The sequence below is a fragment of the Limanda limanda genome, chromosome 17 (genome assembly GCF_963576545.1).
Source record: "Limanda limanda chromosome 17, fLimLim1.1, whole genome shotgun sequence".
Classification (NCBI taxonomy): domain Eukaryota; kingdom Metazoa; phylum Chordata; class Actinopteri; order Pleuronectiformes; family Pleuronectidae; genus Limanda; species Limanda limanda.
In genome coordinates, this window is record NC_083652.1 from 3,977,742 (window position 1) to 4,001,498 (window position 23,757).

At 43.8% G+C, this 23,757-nt stretch overlaps 1 protein-coding gene across 1 annotated transcript; it reads right to left on the reverse strand.

Moving 5' to 3' along the window:
• Positions 1-195: 195 nt before the first annotated feature.
• Positions 196-8,551, reverse strand: LOC133022866 (TANK-binding kinase 1-binding protein 1-like). Its single transcript, XM_061089775.1, has 12 exons — positions 8,318-8,551; positions 8,038-8,169; positions 7,198-7,302; positions 6,926-7,076; positions 5,729-5,922; positions 5,217-5,284; positions 5,006-5,112; positions 3,717-3,910; positions 3,343-3,599; positions 1,575-1,653; positions 1,279-1,497; positions 196-324 (listed from the first exon to the last, which is right to left on the reverse strand). Exons 1-12 carry the CDS (start codon positions 8,549-8,551, stop codon positions 196-198), a joined length of 1,869 nt encoding a protein of 622 aa, XP_060945758.1.
• Between the last annotated feature and the right edge of the window lie 15,206 nt (positions 8,552-23,757).

Below are 23,757 nucleotides of genomic sequence, written 5' to 3' on the forward strand. Positions count from 1 at the left end.
GATTAGGCAAAACAGGTATGTCAGGTGAACAAAGATGAAGAGTCTGAAGTGTAAAAAAACAGACTTGCTCTGTCTCCATGTAGACTTTTGACTGGGAGCCCTGAAAGAAGCATGCAGGCTCGCTAAATCTTTACCGTGTTCAAATCAGTCAAGATTGGCTCTGAGGAAATCGGGTGGAGGCAAAAAAACAACAAGTCAGATCTTGCTGTTCTCCAAGTGTGAGTCGATGTGTTTTATGAGGGCGTCATCAGGGTAACCAGTTGGGAAGGTCAGCTGACACAGAGGACAGCTGCGAACAGCGCTCTCCTCCGACTCCATCCATAACTGCAGACAGAGGAAGACACAGGTGTGAAACCACTGATCGTGAAGAGAGAGTGTAATCCCCGAATCGAACCAACAAATATGGAGAATGTGACTCTGCTTAGTTTGATCTGTCTGTTAAAGCGACGGCTCAACGTGACCTCCACATTAACTTGTGCAGTGCCCGTTCTAAACCTGCCTGTTTTTCTTGGTTTGTGGTAAAGCTCCGGAGCTACTAAAGAAATATTCCTGGTCATTAGTGAGTTTGCCTCCAACTGTTCTTTACTGTCACGTCTTATTGTTTGTGTGCTAAGGTGCCAAGAGAAGACAGTCTAAGGTGCAGAGAGAAGTCCTAAAACTTTGTGTTAATGCTTTCCTGTTCATTTGCTTTATAGCTGGACACCTGTGTGTCATATCTATAAGTTTGAATGATTAACTGAACTGCTTTTATTTTTTAATACATTTCATGTGGGACATCTCAGAGGTCTGTTGAGCCACCGACACAATCATCAGACCTGAGTTTACAACTTTTCAAAATAAAAGCTATGTAATTCAGCTTTTATCTGAAGACGAGAGAAGAGGACAGGTTCAACTCGATCTGGGAATTTTTGTATTAATATTGAATCTACCCCATGTCTAAATTTCTCTGGATCACTATGAACAAACATTGGGGACACATTGGAGACCATGTGGACATAACTCTTCTTACTCCCCATATTTTGTATCATTGAAGCGATTACTGAGCATGCACACGTAGGTGTTGCTTAAATGCTTAAGCTTTCTTGACACTTGACTGGCCTCTCGAAGCATAGTAACATTATGGGAGCGAATGCTACAGGGTGGTGGTCTTAGATAATGATAATGAAGTTCTAATGATTTGTGTTGTGTATCCTTTTTTTGATTGATCCTCTTTTGGCTGCGGCAATGACCCATTTTCCCCACAAGGTGCTGCTAAATGTAATCCTTGCTTCTACTCACGTTAATAGAAGGCCATGACTGAGCATGTTCTGTGTTCATGTAGGGAGGCAGATGGCAGGAGAGGGTGGCAGGGCCCTCGGGGGCAGGGAAGGAGGGATGGTGGGGCTGTTTCCTTGGAGACGGGAACGAGGGGTGTAGGGGCTGTTCTCTTGGTGAAGATGAGAGAATCCCAAGAGTCCGAGGTGGGCTGCAAGCCGGCGACAGATATGCACAAACATCCTGTGATGGTACACAACACAAACAGTTTTAACAATAAATAACCCAGCTTAAAAGTCACAAACATCCTTGGTTGTCACCTCTTCATCATCAGAGGACTGTGGAGGTGTCACCAGTGGGGTGGGTTCAGGTGGGTCATCAAGGCGACAGAAGTGATGACCCTGAATGAAAGAAGAAGTAAAGGAGAGCAGCATGATTACTCTAATTTTTTATTGTATTACAGAAATTTGTGTGATGCTTTCAACAGCCCCGAAAATGAATCACGTATTGTATTGTACATGCAAGGTTAAATAGTTTTACAGAAAGGTAATTAGTTATCAGAAAATAGGACATGTTGAAAGTGAACTTCAGCTTCTGTACTGGTGCTTTGCTTTTCTTACTCTATGAGATTCAAATCTATACACCACATGTAGGACTGAGGAGAATCAAACTGTGTATCTACATAGGAGGTGTTATCAAATTTTATATTTTATTTGCCATCCTCAGTGTATTTGTATGCTCTGGATTTATTTTCCTCTGTATTACCATCGTCACTCTAATAACTTTGTATTGGGCTATGGACACCTTGTAGATGTGGATAAACTTCATTCAGTACTGTGCCCAAACCCATCCTAACCACGTTGTAGTGGGTGGATCCCTGACACCAGACCAACAAGACCCTACAGGGCACGATGGAAACCAATGTGTCGTACCAGGTTCAGACAAATCATTAAAAAAACAACAGGCACCAAACGTTTGAAAGGCTGTTTGGGTGATAGGCCATCTACCCAGCAACTTTCTAAAACAATGGCCAAATGGTAACTGCGTGACAAGGTAACAGGACATGCTTCAGCTTACATCTACTGTGTCCGACTTTAGTTAGGTTCAAACCTAATTAAGAAAATGCCTGTTGGCTTCTGGTCAGTCTCTGGGACTCTGGTTGGGTTCAGTCTGAAACATGGAGCCTGACCTGCACCATGAACAAGGGCGGCTTCTGTTCTGCTAACACGCTGACTTCAGTATAAACATACTGTTTGCCATTTTCACCATCTTAATATGTCATGTTAGCATGCTGACATATGCTAATCTTTAAAGAGCAGATTGAAGTGAATTAAACTCTTAACCAAATCACAACATACATTATCTTAAAGCACTTAAATCAGGTCAAGAGCTTAGAATATTACAAAAGAAACGCACTAGTTCCCACAAAGAGCAAGGAATTACTTTCAGGGTATTTTGTTACAGACCAAAATCATCCACCTATCCATTATCTATACTGCTAATCCTTTAAGGGTTGTAGTAGTCCTTGGGCCAATCCCAGCGGACAGGCCACAGAGCCAACATACAGAAACAAACTACCACTCACATTCATACATTCACTCAAATTAGTGTCTGCAGTCAACCTAACCTCAATCTGCATGTCTTTGGAGTGTGGGAGGACAGAATATCCAGAGAAAACACACACAGACACTTGGAGAACATGCAAACACCACACAAAACGACCTGACCGAGCCAAGATCATTTTTGAAGACATTAGTATATCACCGTGCTGCCCCAGTAGACTAAAGTATTGGACAGATTGAACATTTGAGTGAAGGGTAGTGCTCAAGGAAATATTGAGGAGCACCAAATTTAGTAGAATTAGTCCTGACAGGAACCTCAACATCTGTACCACATTTCCTGGCAATCAATCTATTTGTCTGAATTTTTCACTCTGAACCCTGTCAACTTCATCGAAGTCTTTCCTTCTTGTAGTAAGTAATTTTCTAAAAGTAAGGATGGGGGCCGTATAAGGTTGGTAACAATAAGGGTGTCACTCACTCACTCAATCAAGCCAAATGTCTCACCTCAGCAGCCCTTGGAAATCCCATGTCCATTGCGCAGTGATGAGGACTGCTGGTCAAACTGCTGCCCCCAGCTCTCTCTCCTCCTCCTCCTCCTCCCCCCCTCTCCCCTCCATGAGCCGAGGCTGGTCTGACGAGGCCCAGTAAGGCGGTGCGGAGCTGATGTTTGTTCTGGCTGTAGCCTCGTGTCTCGCCCAGCAGGGGCCTGGGCTTGGGGAGAGTGGAAACCGGGTCCCTCATCAAGCGTGCTGAGGGCCTGTGGATGGCTGATGGGTCGGACACCTGGGAACAGGAGATTGTCAAATGTTCAAAGGGACTGCAATAATCCACGATGCAATAATCCATTTCATTACAAAGTTATTATAAATCCAAGTCCAATTACCCCCACAAATGACTCACCTCCGAGTAACTGCGGCGACCTTGGAACTTTGCTCGTAGGCGGCTGCTGGTTGGCTGCTGCTGAGAGTAAGAGGCAGGGCTGTCGCATAGGGAGAGCGGAGGAGAGGGGGTGGGCAGAAGCCTCTCGGGGGAGAGTGAGGGGCGCTGGGGGGAGGTGGGGGAGAGACGCTGAGGAGTCGCGGGAGGACGAGAGCCTGAAGGATTAAGAGAGAAAGAGAGAACAGGAAACACATTAAGCTTTCATCTCATTACCACACCCCTGCCCCCCCACTCCCTGTTTCAGTTGCCCTCAGTTTTAAGAGATCTCTCCAAAGCAAAGCTGGGAGGGAAAGACTCAATGAGAGATCCCTTGCAACATGAACACTTTGTTAGAAGTGGAAAGATGCATCGCTTCATTTCCACAATATCTTACAACACATGGCAACGAGTGACTAATGTAAGTCTGCATAACTCTAATCTTGTCAGTGATGTGTGTGCAGGTGAAAGAGTGCCTCAGTTGTGTGTGTGTTTGTGACGTTGAACATGACTGACTGGGGAAAAAACTGAGAGGACAACTCCTCTACGATGGCAAAGGAGTCAATCGCCGAGTTTCACTGCATTTCAATAACCCACATGGATCTGCTTGGTGTAAAAGAGGTTTAACAGCCATCACATTGGTTGATCACTGTATTTACCTTCCTCATGTATGAAATGGCTGTAGTCTCAATTGACTTTATAACTGTCAGCTATGATCAACTGGTCATGGGCTACATCTCTCTCGTCCCCGTCCGCTGTCTCCTTCCATCCATTCAGTTTTTATACTTGACTTCAGTGCTGTCCCCTGTGCAGCAGCTGCTGTCCTTTCTCTGTTTTGACTGAAATCTTCTCTGTTTTAGTTTAAAATGTTGTTGATATCTATTAGATCATCATAAATCATCATGACCATTTCAATATACCGCAAAAATTATGAATTTTGCATAGTAGCAGCACTTAGTATGTTAGTATTTCCTGTCAGTAGGCTACCCCTCTGACTGACATCCAGCATCCTAGAGACGATGTGACACTTGACTTTGACGACGCTTCGCTGGCTGCATGCTGTGGTGAAGCTAATCCAAACAGAAATACACACTTATTCCAAACTCCCTCCATGTGTTTATCATTTGACACAACCCGTTTTGACATTAGTTTGTTTTAACCAGCAACACCAACAGTTGAATATGTGACATTTCTGGTTTGATTTTGACCCACTTGAACTGTATGCAAGATGCACAGTGAAGTCCCTGAACCTGTATCCTAGTCAGGTGACCTACCAGGCTCCTGGGAGACGTGTCGTAGAATGTCACTCTGTTTTGCAGCCAGGTTGCGAACCCGACCCAACTCCTCTGTTAGCTCAGTGTAGGCTAACGCCAGGTTCACCCTGCAGCACACAGAGAGAGGGACTGAATGAATACAGTAAATACATGTAAATGACAAACTGACAAGCACTTCCAAAAATAAGTTTTGGTCAGAAACAAGACTCACTGTTCATCTCCAGCTTTCTTTATCCATTCTACGTCACAGTGCTCACAGTGTGGGGCCAACTCCTGTGACTGAGAGGGACAGACCCAGAGCTGTGGTTAGGGCGGCAGCACTGAACAATACATGGAAGATATTCTTATTTGTCTCTTACATGTGGGCCAGCTTTAAATTCTCCATAGAGCTATTAGATTAATTGTTATATCTGTATCTTGGAGCCCAAACGTGACAATTAGCACACTGATGGCCAACCAGCTCATCCACCTCTATGACAACTGTGCATCTATCTACTGATAACAGCTTTGTCTTCTTGTAAAATGTATCTAAAATGTGGTTAATGTGACTAAAATATATCCAACATTAAACCCTAAGTGTTAAATCAAAGAACAACATTACTTCCATGATCAAGAACCTATATGCTAAACAAATTGGATATCAGTCAAATTATGCAGACAAGGAAATTCCATTTGCAGAGAGTTTGAAAACAGTGACTCGTGTATCACGCCTATCAGCTGTACCTGTCTTTGTGCCTCCTGCAGCTGAGATGCCTCCTGCTGCAGCCTCTGAAGCTCAACCCTCAGCCCCTTCTCCCTCTGACAGGCTCCCTCGGCATGGTGCCGTGCCCCGTCCAGCTCGGCCTCCAGTCGCTGCAGTTTCAGGTCGGACAGAGCGTCCAGACTGCGGGAGCTCTGCAGCGTCGGCCCGCGGCCCTCTGAGGAAAAACAAACAGCTCTCAAGTACAATGCCACCAGTGAGCGAGAGACCTTCAATACCTAAATCATGAGTACAGTATTTTTATATATGAGGAGTTTGCAATCAATATAATTAGTAGTTATGACTGAACTGTAGCTAGTGGTAACTTTTACCACGTTTAGGGCCATATCTTATTTTATTTACTTAATGTCAGGGTAACTGTAAACTTGGCAAATGTATAAACCAGTGATGGAATTTGAACCACCTCATTGAGATTTTAGCTAAATTTGCAAGCTGGTTGTAATTGATAACATCTGCCAGTGACAGCAGACTCAATCAGTGAGAGCCTGAAGACTTTACAGGGGCTGGGCGGAGAAAGTCTGGAGGAGCTAATGTTAGAACACAGCAGGAGATCCTCCACAGGATTCACCGTGAGCAGGTGGGAGGGTTGATGACGCTTCTTACACGCAAGGAATGCAAAAATGAAGAAAACGAATATGTCTGCATGTCAAAGTGCAGCCAAACATGTAGAAGACGAAAATACAAAGAAAGCTTTAGGTGATAAGAGGCGATATTTGTGCGGATGTGCTGTTAACACAAACAAGTGATCGTCACAGCAGAATTGATATGTTACACCCTGTCTCTGCCTGCTGCACCACCCCAGTTCTGTGTTGTTGTGAAAGCGGCTCGGAGGAGAATCTCCTGCTGCGTTATTCATGCGTGAAAGGAAACCTCTGGAGAAAGTCTGGACACAATTCTCCGGAGTTGTCTCAAAACAGCTTCAGTGGTGAAATCAAGGCACCAGTTGAATCAAGTCTTGTGGTAGAAAGAGGTTAGTTTCATCCTGCTTTTTTAACTAGTGATATGAGCACCTAATAATTGTCTGGTATACGCCAACTTTTATGACTGGCTCTCTAATACTTATACTTACATATAGGAGTAGTACTACTTTATTGCATTATTCCTCCTACTATTCCTTATCTGATTGGGTGTAGTGTTCCCTCTGTCCAGATAGAACTCACCTCTGGGTACGTCCAGGCTGGCGTGGAGTTGAGACTGACGTGCCTCTTTGCTGCGGATTTGAGTGCCGAGTTTCTGAAGGGACGTCTGTCTCTGTCTGAGAGCCGACTCCAAGCTGCAGATCCGCTCTACATGCTGCTCCGCTAGAGTCGTCTGAGGGACACACACACACACACAAACACTTATGCACATGTGGAAAAACAACTGCTATACAATGGCATAAAATCCTCTATCTAACAAATAACATGACTGTATTGAGTGGGTGTGTTTGTACCATTTTGTCTAGGTCTCTCTGGACATTGCTCTTCTCCAAGTGAATCTTCTCGTATGCCTGGATGACTTCCTCCAGCCTCTCCTCTCTCTCCTTACTCTTCTGAAGCTTAGAGAGGTAAACAGTCACCATAGACACATTATTTCAGACTCAAATCATAACAACACCAAGGAAAACATCAGCGTCAAACATCAGAAAGGACAAGAAAGTCAGATGAGGAGATACTGTAGTTTCTAAACCAACCTCAACTTTGGTTTACCCTGTTATAAAGGAAAAAAGTGGATGCACACTAAAATTACCACTATCTTTGGAAAAAATCCACCCTTTAGTAAAAGACTTACAGAAATTGTGAAATTGAGTTCTCACAACGATCAGCTGGCTGCTTGTGTTTCTTCTGGGACTATCGGGATTCACGTTTATCCGTGTCTTTCCTTTGACCCTGTATGTAATGTCATCGCTCTGCTTTTGGTATGAGCACAGCGACATTTGAGGGAACTTTTTTCACAACTGGCATGTGATTTCTTGAGTTATTTTCAAAAATGGGGTTTGTGAGTGACTTGAACCTTTATGTTTCAACCACCAAGATTTAATCAGTTTGTCTTTGAGTCCAAGAGAACGTTTGTGCCAGATGTAATGAAATTTCCTTTAGCCGCCCCTGATACATCACATTCACAAGAATGGCATGGATGTTAGGTCACAGTGACCTTTGACCTTTAACCTACTACATATCTCTATTGAGCAACTGTCACTGAACTAAGGGTATTAATATAACTTGTGCAATTTATGACACATACTATGACATCCACTATAACTAGTGGTTGCAGTGATATTATTAATTCGTACCTCCTGAGTGAGAGAGTTGATCCTTTGTTGCAGGTTAGTGGTCTCTGATTGAATGTCACTGGCCTCCTTGATGATGGGCTCACGGGAATAACACACTATCCTCTCCTCTCCAAATCCACTGATCATTGGGAACTGGAAGAGATAAGAGGAGAAGAAGAGTTTCAGGAAAGAATTCATTCAAACTGTAAAAAATTCTTCATGCTCCTAATTTGTATTCTATGTTTTTAATTTAAATCTGTGTGCAAGCTCTGTGTGTGTGTTCTCTGCGGCCGCTCTCCACCTTCACCTCATAGTGTTTGAGCTTCCTCTTGATGCTGCTGTTCTCCCTCTCCAGACTGGCCAGCCGGGTCTTAATGTCATGATAGGCTGCGGCCAAGGCCAATCCTGATGATGGGTACATGTCCTCTGACAGTCGATTAGCCGACCAGCTGATCCCAGATCCGCCCATGTCATCTCTCAGGCTCTCCCCTCCTCCCAGCAGCCCCAGCTCTCCTCTGCCGTATAGATCCATCATCAGTTAGCTGTAAGGGAGGAAAAGAAGGAGGTCTAGTTGGAAAAATCCAGTGAAGAATTGGACTGGACTTTGGACAGACTCATCACAAGCTCACTCTGTCAATCCGCATGTCCTGACCAGAGCTGACAGCTAGAAAGTGTGTATGTGCGTGTGTGTGTTTGTTGTCCAGAGAACATCTGTGATGATTAAAAGGTTAATAAGTTATTCTAGGTCCATTTGAGTTACTATTGTGCACTAACAATAATAATCCTAATGAGCAGCGACGAGTGATGTAATTTTGTCCAGAGTTGATTGTAGGCGATGTTTGTATGACATTGTTCTGGGTTGAAACAATACCTGGTTATATATCAGGGTGGTCTCTCTGTGCTCAGTGGGTAGACTGGTCTTGGATATGATTAAGGTGCAGATTAGTTGGCAGATTCTACCAAAATATTAACCACAGCCCAGGTGGCGATTCGTTAATTTTGACTAAGGGAGGTGGTCACCAGGTACGGCCACATATGTCTAAATTTAGCAGTCACATCTCTCTTAATGGGAGAGATGATCTAGTAAAGGACTATGACTAATTTGAGTGATAACTGATAACAGTTGTGTGACACTTTACTTAACACTCCACTTTTAATAGTGTTAGCGTTTTGACTGGCTTTCAGCAACATTTCTGAATACTGAAAATGTGCACAATAAGCTGTCTTAACAAAGAGGCAATGTGATTTTTACAAGTCTGACGTGTGCACATTGTGGTGTGTTCGTAAGCAGGAAACCGGTCGGTGATACAATGCCATAAAAAAGGAAAAAACCTTTGAAATGAACTGAAACATCCTGACAGACACCCAAGGTTCTAGGTAAGAACACAGCGTGGTCCAACATAAACGAATAGAAAAGATGATGTGATTCAACTGCAGCAACTCTCCCTTTCTAGTGTCTTTGTGTGTGTGTGTGTGTGTGTGTGTGTGTGTGTGTGTGTGTGTGCGCGCATGTGTGTGTGTGTGTGTGCGCATGTGTGTGTGTGTGTGTGCGCATGTGTGCAGAGCCTAAAGACATGTGCAGTGGCAGAGAGGAAGAGAGGTCTCACATCTCTCCACAGTTACTTAACTCCCCCTCTTACAGCCCACACACTGTCTCCCACACATGCAAGCACACACACACAAAAGCATACACAGACACACACACACACACACATACAAGCACACACACACTCACACATTCAGCCCACATACTACTTGTGTCTATTGTCAATGTGTCCACATCATAGCCTACATCTCCCTCATACTTTTCGACTGGGTTCACTCAAACTCGCTCGATTGCCTTTTCCTTGCACACACTGCGTGTCAGCCAAGGGCAGATCAGAGCGGGGCCATATGTCTTTATCATATGGTTGTTTCATTTATTAATGGACTGACGGTTCGCATTACACACAATCCCTGGCAGTCAAACTCAAAACCCAGTGATTTGCCTCATCATCAGCATGTGAAGTGATGACATCTTTGTTGATGCACAATGCAACATTTAGCATTTGGTTTAATTTACTGTGTTCGTCATTAAGATTGTGTTTCAATACTTAGTTAGATAGTTTACCACTTCTAACAAAAAGGTTCTAGTTGATCGTGATTCATAATTATCTCCAACAGCAGAAATTCTCAAAATCCATCAAAGGGATTCAGGTAAAAAATAGAAATGGAGGAAGATTCTACTCAGGGGAAAAAACAACAATTTGTTCCTGAATTAAAGGGGCACTCCACCAATTAATACTCATTAATTGAAAGCTAACTCATCACGAGGAGTAATACTCAGCTTGTTTTATAAAATATTTTCTTTACAGCTAAGGGGGATTTGCTACATAAAATATTAAAAATCAAATAAAGCCTGGATAACAGACCACAGGTGAGGTTTGGAGTTAGATGTTTAGAGATGGTCTGATGAAAGACACAATTCAGATGCATTGTGGGACATGTAAAATCCAACAATTTACAGCGTTAACTATATGTCGAACGTATACTGTATGTACATATGCAGACCTAATGTGTTTGTCTGCACCTCAAGCTGCTAGTACAGCATCTGCTGTCAGCTTGGGTTTCTTAAGCCACATTCAATTTAACATTCATTTGCTGTTTCTGCACAAATTATGGAAATCAAGACCACACATGAGCTCAGCAAAATTCCTCTTAGAGCATGAATGAAAAATGCATTACGCCCAGAATTTGCCAACTCACATTACTCTACAATGAGTATATGTTTTTAAACCTTGTGACACAGTCAGCACAACAGCAGTCAGTGTGGACTAAACTATGCATCTAGAAAACAGGAAAAATCAGGAAAGGACAAACACAGCAGATTCCCAGTAAAGCTGATTTTAATTCCATCCATATTGGAAGTAGTTTTTCTATTTAAACATGGTCAGGCACAGAGAGTTGACTGGAAGAGGACGAAGAGTGACCAGTAAAAGGACTGGTATATGTCTAAGAGGAGCAAGACTCAGAGTGGTATAGTCCCTGATGAGAGAGGAACTATAACTGATCATGTTGGTCATCATATGGTTTATCAGTGAGAGAGGCTGGTCTGCAGCCAAAACCAACATTCTACAGGATTATCAGTTGCCAGAAATTTCTAGATATTCAATAGTTATACTACTTATTTTAGTAGTAGCTTACTATACATGGAACAATTGTGTGCAATTTCGTGTTTGTGCTTCAGGAGGTAGCACTTCCCTCCCACTCAGGGAAATGGAAGGATTTCAACTGCTGAAAAGGAAACTGATATGGACATAATCAACAATAGAATAAAACTCAGAAATGTAGTGTTTGCAGATGAATCCGGACAACCACTGAACAAACATTGAATCAGGTTATATCCTGATAGCCTGTCCTCTCTGAAACAAACTCTGAAAGTGTTGAGGAGTTCAGTACCAGTTTGTCCAGGTAAGAGGACCTGCTTCACCAAACCACGCTCAGGAATTACACATCTCCTCCTGTAGTGGTTTATTTATTATGTTTTATTATGATATATTTTATACCTCTGAGCCAGGACAACAGCTCACATAATCATTTATGTGTATTAGGCTGATTTTAACTGGCCCGAAACATGAGAAACAAACCTCACTGGAAACAACAATAGCGAGTTCAGAGTGCTGTCACATCCTCTGATGGTCTGCTGTTACATAAACTGTCAGCTGCACCATACCACACTGAGACAGGGCCGGGTCTAGGCAGGGGCAAGAGGGGGCCTGGCCCTCTCAAATAAATGTTGTGCCCCCTCAAACTAAATCCCAATTTATAATAATAATAATATAATAAAGCACAATGCCCCCTCAAGATTTGTGGCTGCCCCCTCATACATGCCTGTCTAGACCCGGCCCTGCACTGAGAGCCTCATTTTATTCCTTCATGACCTCTGTTACGCCCCCTGGTGGCTCGTAGCTGGACATAACATAAATGCAACAGGTCTGAATAAGTGAGGGTGCAATCACACAAAACACAAGACCAGATATAAGCTAAAGACAGTATTTATTTAGACAAAGCAACACAGGGATCAACAAGGACTAACAGTGGCACCAAAGAAAAAGAACACAAAGAAATCCCCCCCCCCCCTTTACAGGTGCTTAGCACCCAAAAGTACAGCGGGTGGTGCTCACTCTAACCTGAGGTATTAACAAACAGTAAACCTACGTGAGAGTGATATGTAAACCCCGGAGTATCTTACCTATCCTTGTAGTCCCTGTGCGCACAACAAACAAAGTAAACAAAGACAAAAGACAAAACAAAAGTAGGCTGCTACAACTTAAACTACTGGTAAAAACTCACTCAAGACACCAGCAAACATCAGGACCAAACAAAACAATCAGCGCTCTGACACAGCTCACCACAAAAGCCTCCTCTCGCCAACAAAACAAACACAGGACTATTTAAAGGGGAAGGGTTGACGAGAGATCTGTCACAGGTGGGGTGATTGGAAGATTGGATGCAGGTGAGATGAGCGGCCATGATACTTCTTCTTCTGGCCACTTCACTGGCACGTCCTGCCCAAGAGCTCCCCCTTCCAGTCACTGGAGGCATCACCAGTCTATAAGGACTTGGGAACAAAACAACAACACAAGACAGAACACAACACATGTATACATACAGGACATACAGAACACTGTCCGTAACACTCCCCCCCATAAAGAGTCAGCCCAGGGCTGACGATACCTTAAACCATCCCGTAAACCCCAAAATCAATATCAATTTCCCACAGAGGTTTTGAGGACTACTGACCAACAATATTTACACGCGAGACAGAGCGTCTGCAAACACATTCTCGGTGCCCTTTTTGTGGTGGATCACCAGGTTGTAATTCTCAATAAACAAAGACCAACGCATCAGTCGTTGGTTGTGGTTGTGCATGCGATGCAGAAACACTAGCGGATTGTGGTCCGTGTAAATCACCACAGGCTCCGCACTAGACCCAACATACACCTCAAAAAATTGAAGCGCAAGCAGCAAAGCCAACGTCTCCTGTTCTATGGTAGAGTAGTGCATTTGGCTACTATTAAACTTCTTCGAAAAGAATCCTACAGGGTGGACCAAACCCTCAGAATCCATCTGAGTTAAAACTGCACCTGCACCAATACCGCTCGCATCGACTTCCATGGAAAACGGTTTACTAAAATCAGGAGCACTGAGTACTGGCGCATTACACAAGAGTGCTTTACAACACTCAAAGGCAGTTTGACACCTGTCTGACCAGACAAACTTTACCAATGGACTGATCAAGTCAGTCATTGGGGCTGCAACAGAAGAGAAGTTCCTACAGAACCCTCGGTAGTAACCAGTCATTCCGAGGAATCGGTGTAACTCTCGCCGAGTGGTGGGCACTGGGAAAGATGTGATTGCTGCGATTTTGGCCTCCAAGGGACGCACTTGGCCTCCGCCCACCTGTTTACCCAAGTAGGTCACAGTTGCCTTCCCAAACTCACACTTTGCCAGGTTCAGTGTCAGGGATGCATCAGCCAGTCGCTGAAACACAGTTCTTAGCGAGTCCACATGAGCAGTCCACTCTGATGAGTGTATTACAACATCATCCAAATATGCAGTACAGTTAGGTACACCACTAAACACAATATTCACCAACCTTTGGAAAGTGGCCGGAGCGTTTCTCATTCCGAAAGCCATCACGGAATATTGTAAAAAATTGTCAGGAGTCACAAAAGCACTGATAGCAGAAGCACGTGGTGAAAGGGGAACTTGCCAATAACCTTTCAATAGATCTAACTTTGTGACAAATCGAGCTGACCCTATGGTATCCACGCAATCATCTACTCGGGGCATAGGAAACGAGTCAGGCACAGTAACATGGTTTACCTTTCGATAATCTGTACAGAATCTGACAGTAGCGTCAGGCTTTGGAACCAATAAGCACGGAGAACTCCATGGACTGGAACTGGGCTGAGCTAAATTATGTTCAAGTAAATAGTCAACCTCTTTTCTCATCAAAGCTCTCTTATGTGCATTTACCCTGTATGGGTGCTGTTTAATAGGCCGGGACTCACCCACCTCTATGTCATGCTCTAGCACCGTAGTGCGGGTAGGCACATCTCCAAACAGACAGGGGAACTCTGACATAAGGCAGAGTAGGTCACCTTCCTGCTCCCTGCTTAAATGATGCATCAAGGATGGAAGTTTCACCAACATCTCTGAATTGGACAACCGAGGGGTCTGTTGCTGGGCATTGCGTAAACTCAGGCCATCCTCATCACTCACTGCATTAGGGCTCACTGCTAGTGACACCGCAGCCGCAACAGTGGCTACAAGAGGCGCACTGCGTGTCTCCGGCTGGACCTCGTCTCTGTTGTAATAATTTTTCAACATATTTATATGACACACTCTGGTTTTCCGTCTTCTATCAGGGGTCCTGACCACATAGTCAGTGGCACTCAACCTCCTGTCAATAGTATAAGGTCCTGAAAACCGAGCACTCATTGAATTACTCAGAATGGGCAGTAACACTAAAACCAAGTCACCTGGCTGTAGAGAACGTGGAAGTGCTTTTTTATCAAACTGCCGCTTCATACCCTGTTGTGCAGCATAGAGACTCTCCCTAGCGATACTACAAGCCTCGTGCAGTCGTTCTCGGAAGCGACTCACGTAGGTCAGCACGTTTCGCTGGGTGGACGAACTCTTGTCTGTTAGCTGATCCTTTAACACCCTTAAAGGGCCTCTCACGGTGTGACCAAATACCAGCTCTGCTGGACTAAAACCTAGTGACTCTTGCACTATTTCCCTAACGGCAAATAGAGCCAAAGGGACGCCTTCATCCCATTCCCTACCGCTCTCCATGATATATTTGCGCAACACTGACTTAAACGTCTGATGCCATCTTTCGAGTGCCCCCTGCGACTCAGGGTGATAAGCACTCGAGATCCGATGTGATATCGAGAGGGATGTTAACACCTGTTCAAAAATACCCGAAAGGAAGTTGGTACCCTGATCGGTTTGCACGATCTTAGGAAGGCCGAAAGTAGAAAAGAACTTGATCAGGGCCCTTACTACTGACTGAGCTGTTATACTCCTAAGAGGGATAGCCTCTGGATACCGGGTAGCTACACACATGATTGTTAACAGGAACTGGTTACCGGATTTTGTTTTTGGCAGAGGACCAACACAATCAACCAACACGTGCTCAAAGGGTTCCCCTATAGCCGGGATCGGGTGAAGAGGAGCAGGCTTGATAACCTGATTAGGCTTCCCCGTAATCTGACATACGTGGCACGTACGGCAAAACGAAGACACATCTCGCTTCAAACCTGGCCAGAAGAAATGTCGCAACACTCGGTCATAGGTTTTCGTAACACCTAGATGACCAGACCAGAGATGTTCATGAGCCAGAGATAACACGGACTGTCTGTACTGTGTAGGCACAACAATCTGAAAAACATTACTCCACTCATTATCAAAATCAGCGCGAGATTTCCATCTCCGCATCAGTAGATCATTTTCCATAAAATAATCAATTTCTTTATTTTTAGCGATCTCTGGAGCAAGAGCCGCAGCAAAACACTTTGCTAAAGTAACGTCCTCCTTCTGAGCAGCAATAAGACTGCTTCGTACCATAGGCAACCTAGTTGTCTCTGTGGTGGAAGTATCGCCCTGAACCTTAAGCTGGACACTCGGCTCAGCAGTAGACTGAATAATCACAGATGGGGAAAGAGTCGGGCCAGACACCTCAGTAGCGAACAGGGTATCCGACAAATCAACTGCTTCACCCAGACTACGTGCTTGAGCACGGGTGACCACACACACAGGGAACACTTCAGGGAAGTCCTCAGCCAACACATCAGGCTGCAAAATCTCAGGTCTTTCTAGAACTTCTAAAAGTGGCATAACTTTGCCACCAGCGATGTCATTCCCTAGCAGAAATGTGACGCCTCTAACGGGCAAAGACGGGCGCACGCCCACTTTAAACACTCCATTTGCTAGGTCACAGGATAAATGTATCTTATGGAGAGGCACAGACACAAAGCCCATTTCAATGCCTTGCACAAGCACGCTGGAGCCACTTAAAGTGTCATTGCAAAAAGGTAACACATCTGACAATATAAAAGACTGTGCTGCGCCAGTATCTCTTAATATGCGCACTGGATGCTGGTTCAACGCATTCGCACTAAGGGAAACCAGGCCGTCCAACACAAATGGTGTGTAACAGGGTTCCAGAGTATTGTCCTCCATCTCCGGGACTAGTGACACTGGACCCAACAATGTTTGCACCAAACCAACCTCTTTTGGTCGTTTGCTTGGCTGTGACAGCTTGCGTTTTAACCTAAAACAGTCAGCCTTTATGTGACCTGTTTCGTGACAATAGTAACACTCCCGTTCCCGGAGAGGCAAGGGACGTGGCGGACTAGACTGCATTCTAGCCGAGGCAGAAGGAGTAAAAGACCTACTCTCATATCGGGGAATCCCAAATGTTTGCTTGTGCGATAACACAAACTCATCAGCAAGCACCGCAGCTTGCCCTACTGTCCCAACCTTTTGCTCATTGAGATACGTCACTATACGATCAGGCAGACAGTTCTTGAACTCTTCAATGAGAACCAATTGAGATAGGGTGTCAAAATCAGTCGCGTTGCTTGCCTTGCACCAGCGATTAAACAAAGTCTCTTTCTCACGGGCGAACTCCACGTAGGTTTTACTTGACAATTTCTTAAAATGTCCTGAACTTTTGTCTATATGCCTCCGGCACGAGTTCGTATGCACGAAGCACAGCTGCCTTGATAGTGTCATATGACAAACTGTCTTCTAGAGAGAGGGAAGCTAAAATCTCCTGGGCTTTACCTGTGAGTTTACATTGAAGCATTATAGACCATACCTCTTTTGGCCATTGCAGGGAGGTAGCCACTCGCTCAAAGGCAGTAAAATATGAGTCTACTTCCGCCTCACGAAACTGAGGTACTAGCACGATATTTCGGCTCACTTCAAAACCTCTCGCCGGCGCGGAGGATTCAGCAGATACGGACCGAGTTTGAGCTGAACTCGCAGCAGCAGCTTCTATTTCTAGGCGCTTTAACTTCACCTCTTTATCTGCGGTTATTTCTATTCTGCGGTAATCCGCCTCTATTTCTAATCTGCGGCTATCCGCCTCTATTTCTAATTCCATTTTACGAATAGCCAACTTGTGACTATACTCTGCTTCTTTCTCTTTCTCCTGCGCCTCCATCTGCAAGCGCGCTAAGCGTAGCCTATAGCGGGCATCATCACTTGCTCTAGGTGAGGAAAATGGAGACAGTCGGGGCAGAGTTAGCGGAGGCTTAATCTCCAGATCAGAGGCCGCAGCTACCTCTTCCTCCCTGATGTCCTTCTCTGAGTTAGAAGACAAAGATGAGGATGGAATAGTGGGCGCACGAGTAGCGGCACTGCTGCCCGTACCAAGCACTTTATTGTGAACCAACATACGTACGACCGCTACTTTCAATTCAGCTTTTAGCTGATTTGGGGGGACTGAAAATTCAAAATGTGCCGCAATGGCATACAAATCTTTTTTTTTACAGCGATCAATCTGTTCCACAGAAGGATCACTAAGAAAACACGCAAGATCAAACGTGTCCATGATGTTTCAACCAGCCTTAACACAAACCTTAACTAATCTAACCAATATCAACAGCCTACTTGACGTGTGCACTGCACACCAACACTCAACAAACCTGTTGCTTAATTAGGATCAAAGATCCCGGACGAGCCCCCAATTTATGTTACGCCCCCTGGTGGCTCGTAGCTGGACATAACATAAATGCAACAGGTCTGAATAAGTGAGGGTGCAATCACACAAAACACAAGACCAGATATAAGATAAAGACAGTATTTATTTAGACAAAGCAACACAGGGATCAACAAGGACTAACAGTGGCACCAAAGAAAAAGAACACAAAGAAATCCCCCCCCCCCCTTTACAGGTGCTTAGCACCCAAAAGTACAGCGGGTGGTGCTCACTCTAACCTGAGGTATTAACAAACAGTAAACCTACGTGAGAGTGATATGTAAACCCCGGAGTATCTTACCTATCCTTGTAGTCCCTGTGCGCACAACAAACAAAGTAAACAAAGACAAAAGACAAAACAAAAGTAGGCTGCTACAACTTAAACTACTGGTAAAAACTCACTCAAGACACCAGCAAACATCAGGACCAAACAAAACAATCAGCGCTCTGACACAGCTCACCACAAAAGCCTCCTCTCGCCAACAAAACAAACACAGGACTATTTAAAGGGGAAGGGTTGACGAGAGATCTGTCACAGGTGGGGTGATTGGAAGATTGGATGCAGGTGAGATGAGCGGCCATGATACTTCTTCTTCTGGCCACTTCACTGGCACGTCCTGCCCAAGAGCTCCCCCTTCCAGTCACTGGAGGCATCACCAGTCTATAAGGACTTGGGAACAAAACAACAACACAAGACAGAACACAACACATGTATACATACAGGACATACAGAACACTGTCCGTAACAACCTCCATTGGGGATTTGTGTCAGGTGAGGGAAAGAGAGGAGTGAGGCTGAATCCAGACCTGTTCGTTATCGTGGGAGAATCTGATGATTCACCACTGTCTCCCAGTCACAGAGTGACAATAAGCGTCCACCTACACCAAGGTCAGATTAAGTTAAAAAAAGAAAGCTGCCTTGTTATGATAAAAGCTAAGTGAGAAGAGATGACAAAACAGAGAGTCCTGAAAGATATGGCACCATATCTGTGAGCACAGCTAAAGGCTAATTCAGTGTGTGGAGGACACACACACACATACACATACGCACACAGTAGAGTAAGTACATTAAATCAAACTCTCCTGATGGGTTCAAAGCGGCAAAAAAATATAAAATGTTACATGGTTAGGGTATTAAAGTCATTGATTATATAGTAATATCATTAATTATGTTGCTCTGAATGTCCCTTCAGCTTTGATATGATATGACGTGCAACATGAGGTCAATTAGAATGAGCCATTTAGATTGATGCAATTATACAAACTTCTTCATCAAGGGATTATCCTGCTCCTGAACATCCGGACATCAGTAACCACAGCACATGAACTTCAACCAAGCAGAAGCACAGGGAAATCACTCAGCTTCCTAGTGTGCTCATGGACTGTATACTGACCCCGCCACACCTCTGGTGTCCACGTAATGCAGCAGGACCAACCCTCCACTTCTTTTCAATTTTACTATTTCTATCTATTTCCATTCTTTTTAACTTTTAGGTTTTTTAAAATCCCCTATTCACAATTTCAGATAGTCATTTTACAATAATCATTCCAATATCCTTAGTCTTAGTTTTTACATTAATCTATTGGCTCATTATCCTGAGGAATAAATACAATAATAATTTCTGTTTTCTTTTTTTTTTTTATCATGGAGTAAACATACCATCCACAAAGAGAGAGACAAAGAGGACAACATAAAATAAGAGGCTCAGACACAGAGAGATATGAGAGAGGGCATTAGGATGATGACATAATATGACATGAAAGACTGAGAGAGCGAGAGAGAGAGAGAGAGAGAGAGAGAGAGAGAGAGAGAGAGAGGTGGAGGGCGATAGAGAGAAAAGAGTGGGAGAGTCAATGGAAATGAGGTCGCTAGGAGAACTTTCTGTCCTACTACTCTGATCACGTGACATTTCCTACATGTACAAAATGTGCACACATATTTATCCTGAGAATGCTTACTGTATTAATTTTCCCTTGCGATACAAGTCCATGTCAAACATCTGACATGTGTTTGTTGATGGTAAACCTCTTAAATAGTATTCTTTTTGAACAGATTATTTTGTCTTAGAACCATCTCATGCAGGAACCATGAGCCATCGGTTGTACTAGTGCAGAGCCTGTTGTAAACCTGTCAGTTTCCTTGTCCTGTCTTAATGCTCAGCAGCTACATCAGAATTATTCATCAAACATTTGTACAATATACTGTAACTTTTTTTGACTGTGTGCTGGATGTTGTGTGCAGAGCTTTTAATAAACAGTCTATAGTTCAAAGTGAAGTTAGACAACTTTGAGGTCATCCTACCTGGTTTATCTGTAATAAATATTTATAGTAATTGTTTTTCATAAAATGCAACAGAATTTCTTTTAATTCCTGTTAATGTGTTTGGCTTATATTTTAGTTTGAGTGACTGACTCAACTGCTGTTATTTTTTCTCATACATCGCATGCAAAGATCAGCACCTCAGTCTGTTCAGGTAATTATTCGTCTGTTCATTGAACGGTTTGTGAGATATATGTTACACATGGACAGAGATATACAGACATTTGTGGAATTAGGAGGAAGTTATTGTGGCTGATGTTAGCAAACTTCAAATACATATATAGGCTAAGTGACATGAAACAGAAGCTGCTGTTGGATTTGAGTTGAAATGTTTCCATTCAACTTTTAGTTTGTACAAACATTAAGAAAGTTGACAGAAGTTGATTAAATGCTTTCTGCGAGAATGAGCCAAACTATAACACGGCTAACAAACATATTTTTGTTCCTTACTTTACTTTCTGTATTTGTAGTCAGGTACTGGATACAAACAGTGTAGGGCATCCTCTGCCCTCTCCTCCCACACATGTGCACACAAATACCAGCTTGAAGCATTTGCTCTTCAAGCCCCTTGATCTCCCTCTACCTTCTGAAACAAAAAGCATCGCTGTTACAGCCAACCACATGTGAAGCAAAGCCCTGTGATACTCGTGGCCCTGTTGGACCTTATCCAGCTGCTGTAGAGAATGACTGAGCCGACCACCCACCACCAGCTAGTTTTAGGTTTTCAGATGCAGTGTGCAGAGAAGAAACAGCAGGTAAGGCCAAATAAGTTTCAGTCACCCTCTTGAAAACCAAAGGAATTGCTGATGCAGTTGGGGGAGAGGACATCATCTGGTGAAATGTGCCCCTGCGAAACAGGGACGCTGGCAGTCAGAGTCGGAGGTGCTGAGAGAAAGTCTATACAATTCATATTAAATGCAGCGTAGCACCAAAACAAGATTTTAGTTTGAGGTTAAATTGCATGAACAACATTAGTCCTTGACTTTTGAGCAACTATAGAAATGTATTTCTGAGACATTCCTAACCAACTATTCCCTCTGCTAAAATCTCTGTTCCTTCCCTACACTATTTGTAGGCTACACAGAAAATACACTGGGTTCCAAGAAAATATCACATATTGTAAAAAATAAAATGGGTGGCCTACTAACCCTAATACAACACTGGTGGAGGAAAATTCCAGGCGTCAAATTATCTAGCATACAAGACTTTGCGTCAGCCACCCAATATGCAATGCATGAGTTGATATTGTAAATCAATAACTACACATTAAATATGAATACAACTTTAACCATTCCATTGTTTTTTGAGGCTGGATAGACTAAAGACTAACCTGAAGGTCTGTAGTTCCATTCCCAGCACCTCAAGTCTGCATTCTGAAGTGTCTGGGCATGATACGAATCCCCAAATTGCCACTGACAGTCTATGAATGGGGAAAATCCATCTATATACTTAAAACGTTGTATTAGACTATTTGAGAGCAGAGCAGTATAGGTTAAATTGTTCATATTATTGATCCGAGCACTTGGGTGTGTAACATATAAACAAATAAATAAATCTAATATTGTTGATATATTAATTATTGATTATGTTCTACATGTTACAGCCTGGGTGATAAGGTGTTAATAGATTAGTGGGTCAGCTGGAACTCAAGTAAATAAGATTGACTGGGTTTACCACTAGAGGGCACTGGGACATACAGCTCTTTCTCTGTGTAAGAGCATTGTGGATGTATCCCGTCACCTTTAAGCACAGTGCACACAGCAGACTGTGCATGGCTGTTTTATTTTATTTCCCTAGCAACCCAGCATATAAACCAGTATGTGAAGATCATTTAACATGCCAGTTACTATTATCTTCACACATGCCTTTAACCCACAAAATGAAAATGATATTCTGTTTCTAACAAAGGTGTTTTTGTGGAATAAACAAGGAGTTATAATGGCTCCAGAAAATCACTGTATTGCTCAGACGTGTTCAAAAAATCCGACAACACCTGAACTGAACACGTGCATCCATGCTTCCTGTCGATCCACTGAGGGAAAACAACATGTCCTCATTCTGCATGTTCCAGTCAGGTCCCCAAGCCGGACCACGCAAACCGAGACCAGGCTGCGCATCATCCATCTCTCCCTGGCATGTCCCCACACAGCGCGTCTGTGGGACTGACCAGTTCGGAGGGATTTGTCCTCAGTGCAGTGTCCCTGTCGGTTCTGTCTGTGGTCTCCTGCTCACAGGCCAGTCCTGACTGTAATGATTTAACAGCTCATTACAGCGTCACTGCCGAGCCCCCCCCCCCCCTCCCCCCCGTCACCATCCATCCCTGCGCAAACGGTCCCATCCTGACCCGCTTAATAGAAACACTGACATCTGATTCTCACCGGTAAACCTGCCTGTAATGTGGCAGAGAGCATGCGAACACACAGACACGCACACACACGCTCACACGCACACAGTCCGAAGTTGATGGAAAGGACACACACGACGGATGAAGCCGGTTTACTTACGTCTCAGTAGAAAAACCATGGAGATGATGGTGCTGACGAGGGTCGACATGACTGGAGTCTGACATCAGCAGTGGATGCTGCCGTGAATGTGTGTGTGCGTGTGTGTGAGTGCGCCCCCTCCCCTCGTTTGACCATAAGGGGAGGGGGGAGGAGAGGATTGTCATCAGAAGGAAAGCAGCTCACATTGGTTCTGTTCTCCATTGAGCGCTGTTATACAATCACTGAGGATATATCTTTTCACACATCTATTTTAAACTCGGGTCTATAGCATGCTGACACAATTATTAGGGCCCGAGCATCAACGGTAGGAGGCCCTATTGTATTTCGAAGGATTTTTATTTCCCTTTTGGGGTTTTTCAGGCCTAGACATGCTCAAATTCTTACCTAAGTTTACAAGAAATTCAAAACCCCAAAAAGTAATTGTATTCTGGAGTCATTTGAAATGGGTGTGGCAAAATGGCTCAACAGCGCCATCTAAGGTAAAGCCCGTCAGTTAGCTTTCACCGATCTTCACAATAATCGTAGCCCAGGTGTATGTATGACTAAACAAAAAAAAAAGTCTAGAGGTGCCATGGGAAAAAACGCAACAGGAAGCCCGCCATTTTGGATGCAGTGGCCATTTTGGCCGTTTTCTTAATTTTTTCTTTGACGTACTTGTCCCAGGGTTTTCATCAGATCAACTTCACAAAAAGATGGAGATATAAACTACGTCAAATTTCGAGTTTTCATCACACGGTGTGATCGAGGCATGGCGTAAAAGTTGGATTACACGCCATCAAAACACGATGTTCTGTATCTCAGACAGAGATGGTGCAATCGACTCCAAACTAGACATGTAAGACAAGGGTCCCGGCCTGATGACATCTACTCAGAAATTATGAATAAAAATCACAGCGCCCCCTGGTGGCAACAGGAAATGTTTTGTTTTTGGAACATTGTCGACTTGGAAGTATTCCTCCTCATCACTGACTGCAACCATGTCAAACTGTGTCAAAAGTGTCTCAAGACATTGATAATGGCATAAGATTACTGGGACTTTTCGTCAAACGCCATATTAGTGGCGTGGCGTCAAAGTTCATCAATTCGCAGTTAAAAACAAAATTGCTGTAACTTCAGTATTCATGCTTCAGTCTCCCTCAAAATACATTTGTGTAACAACA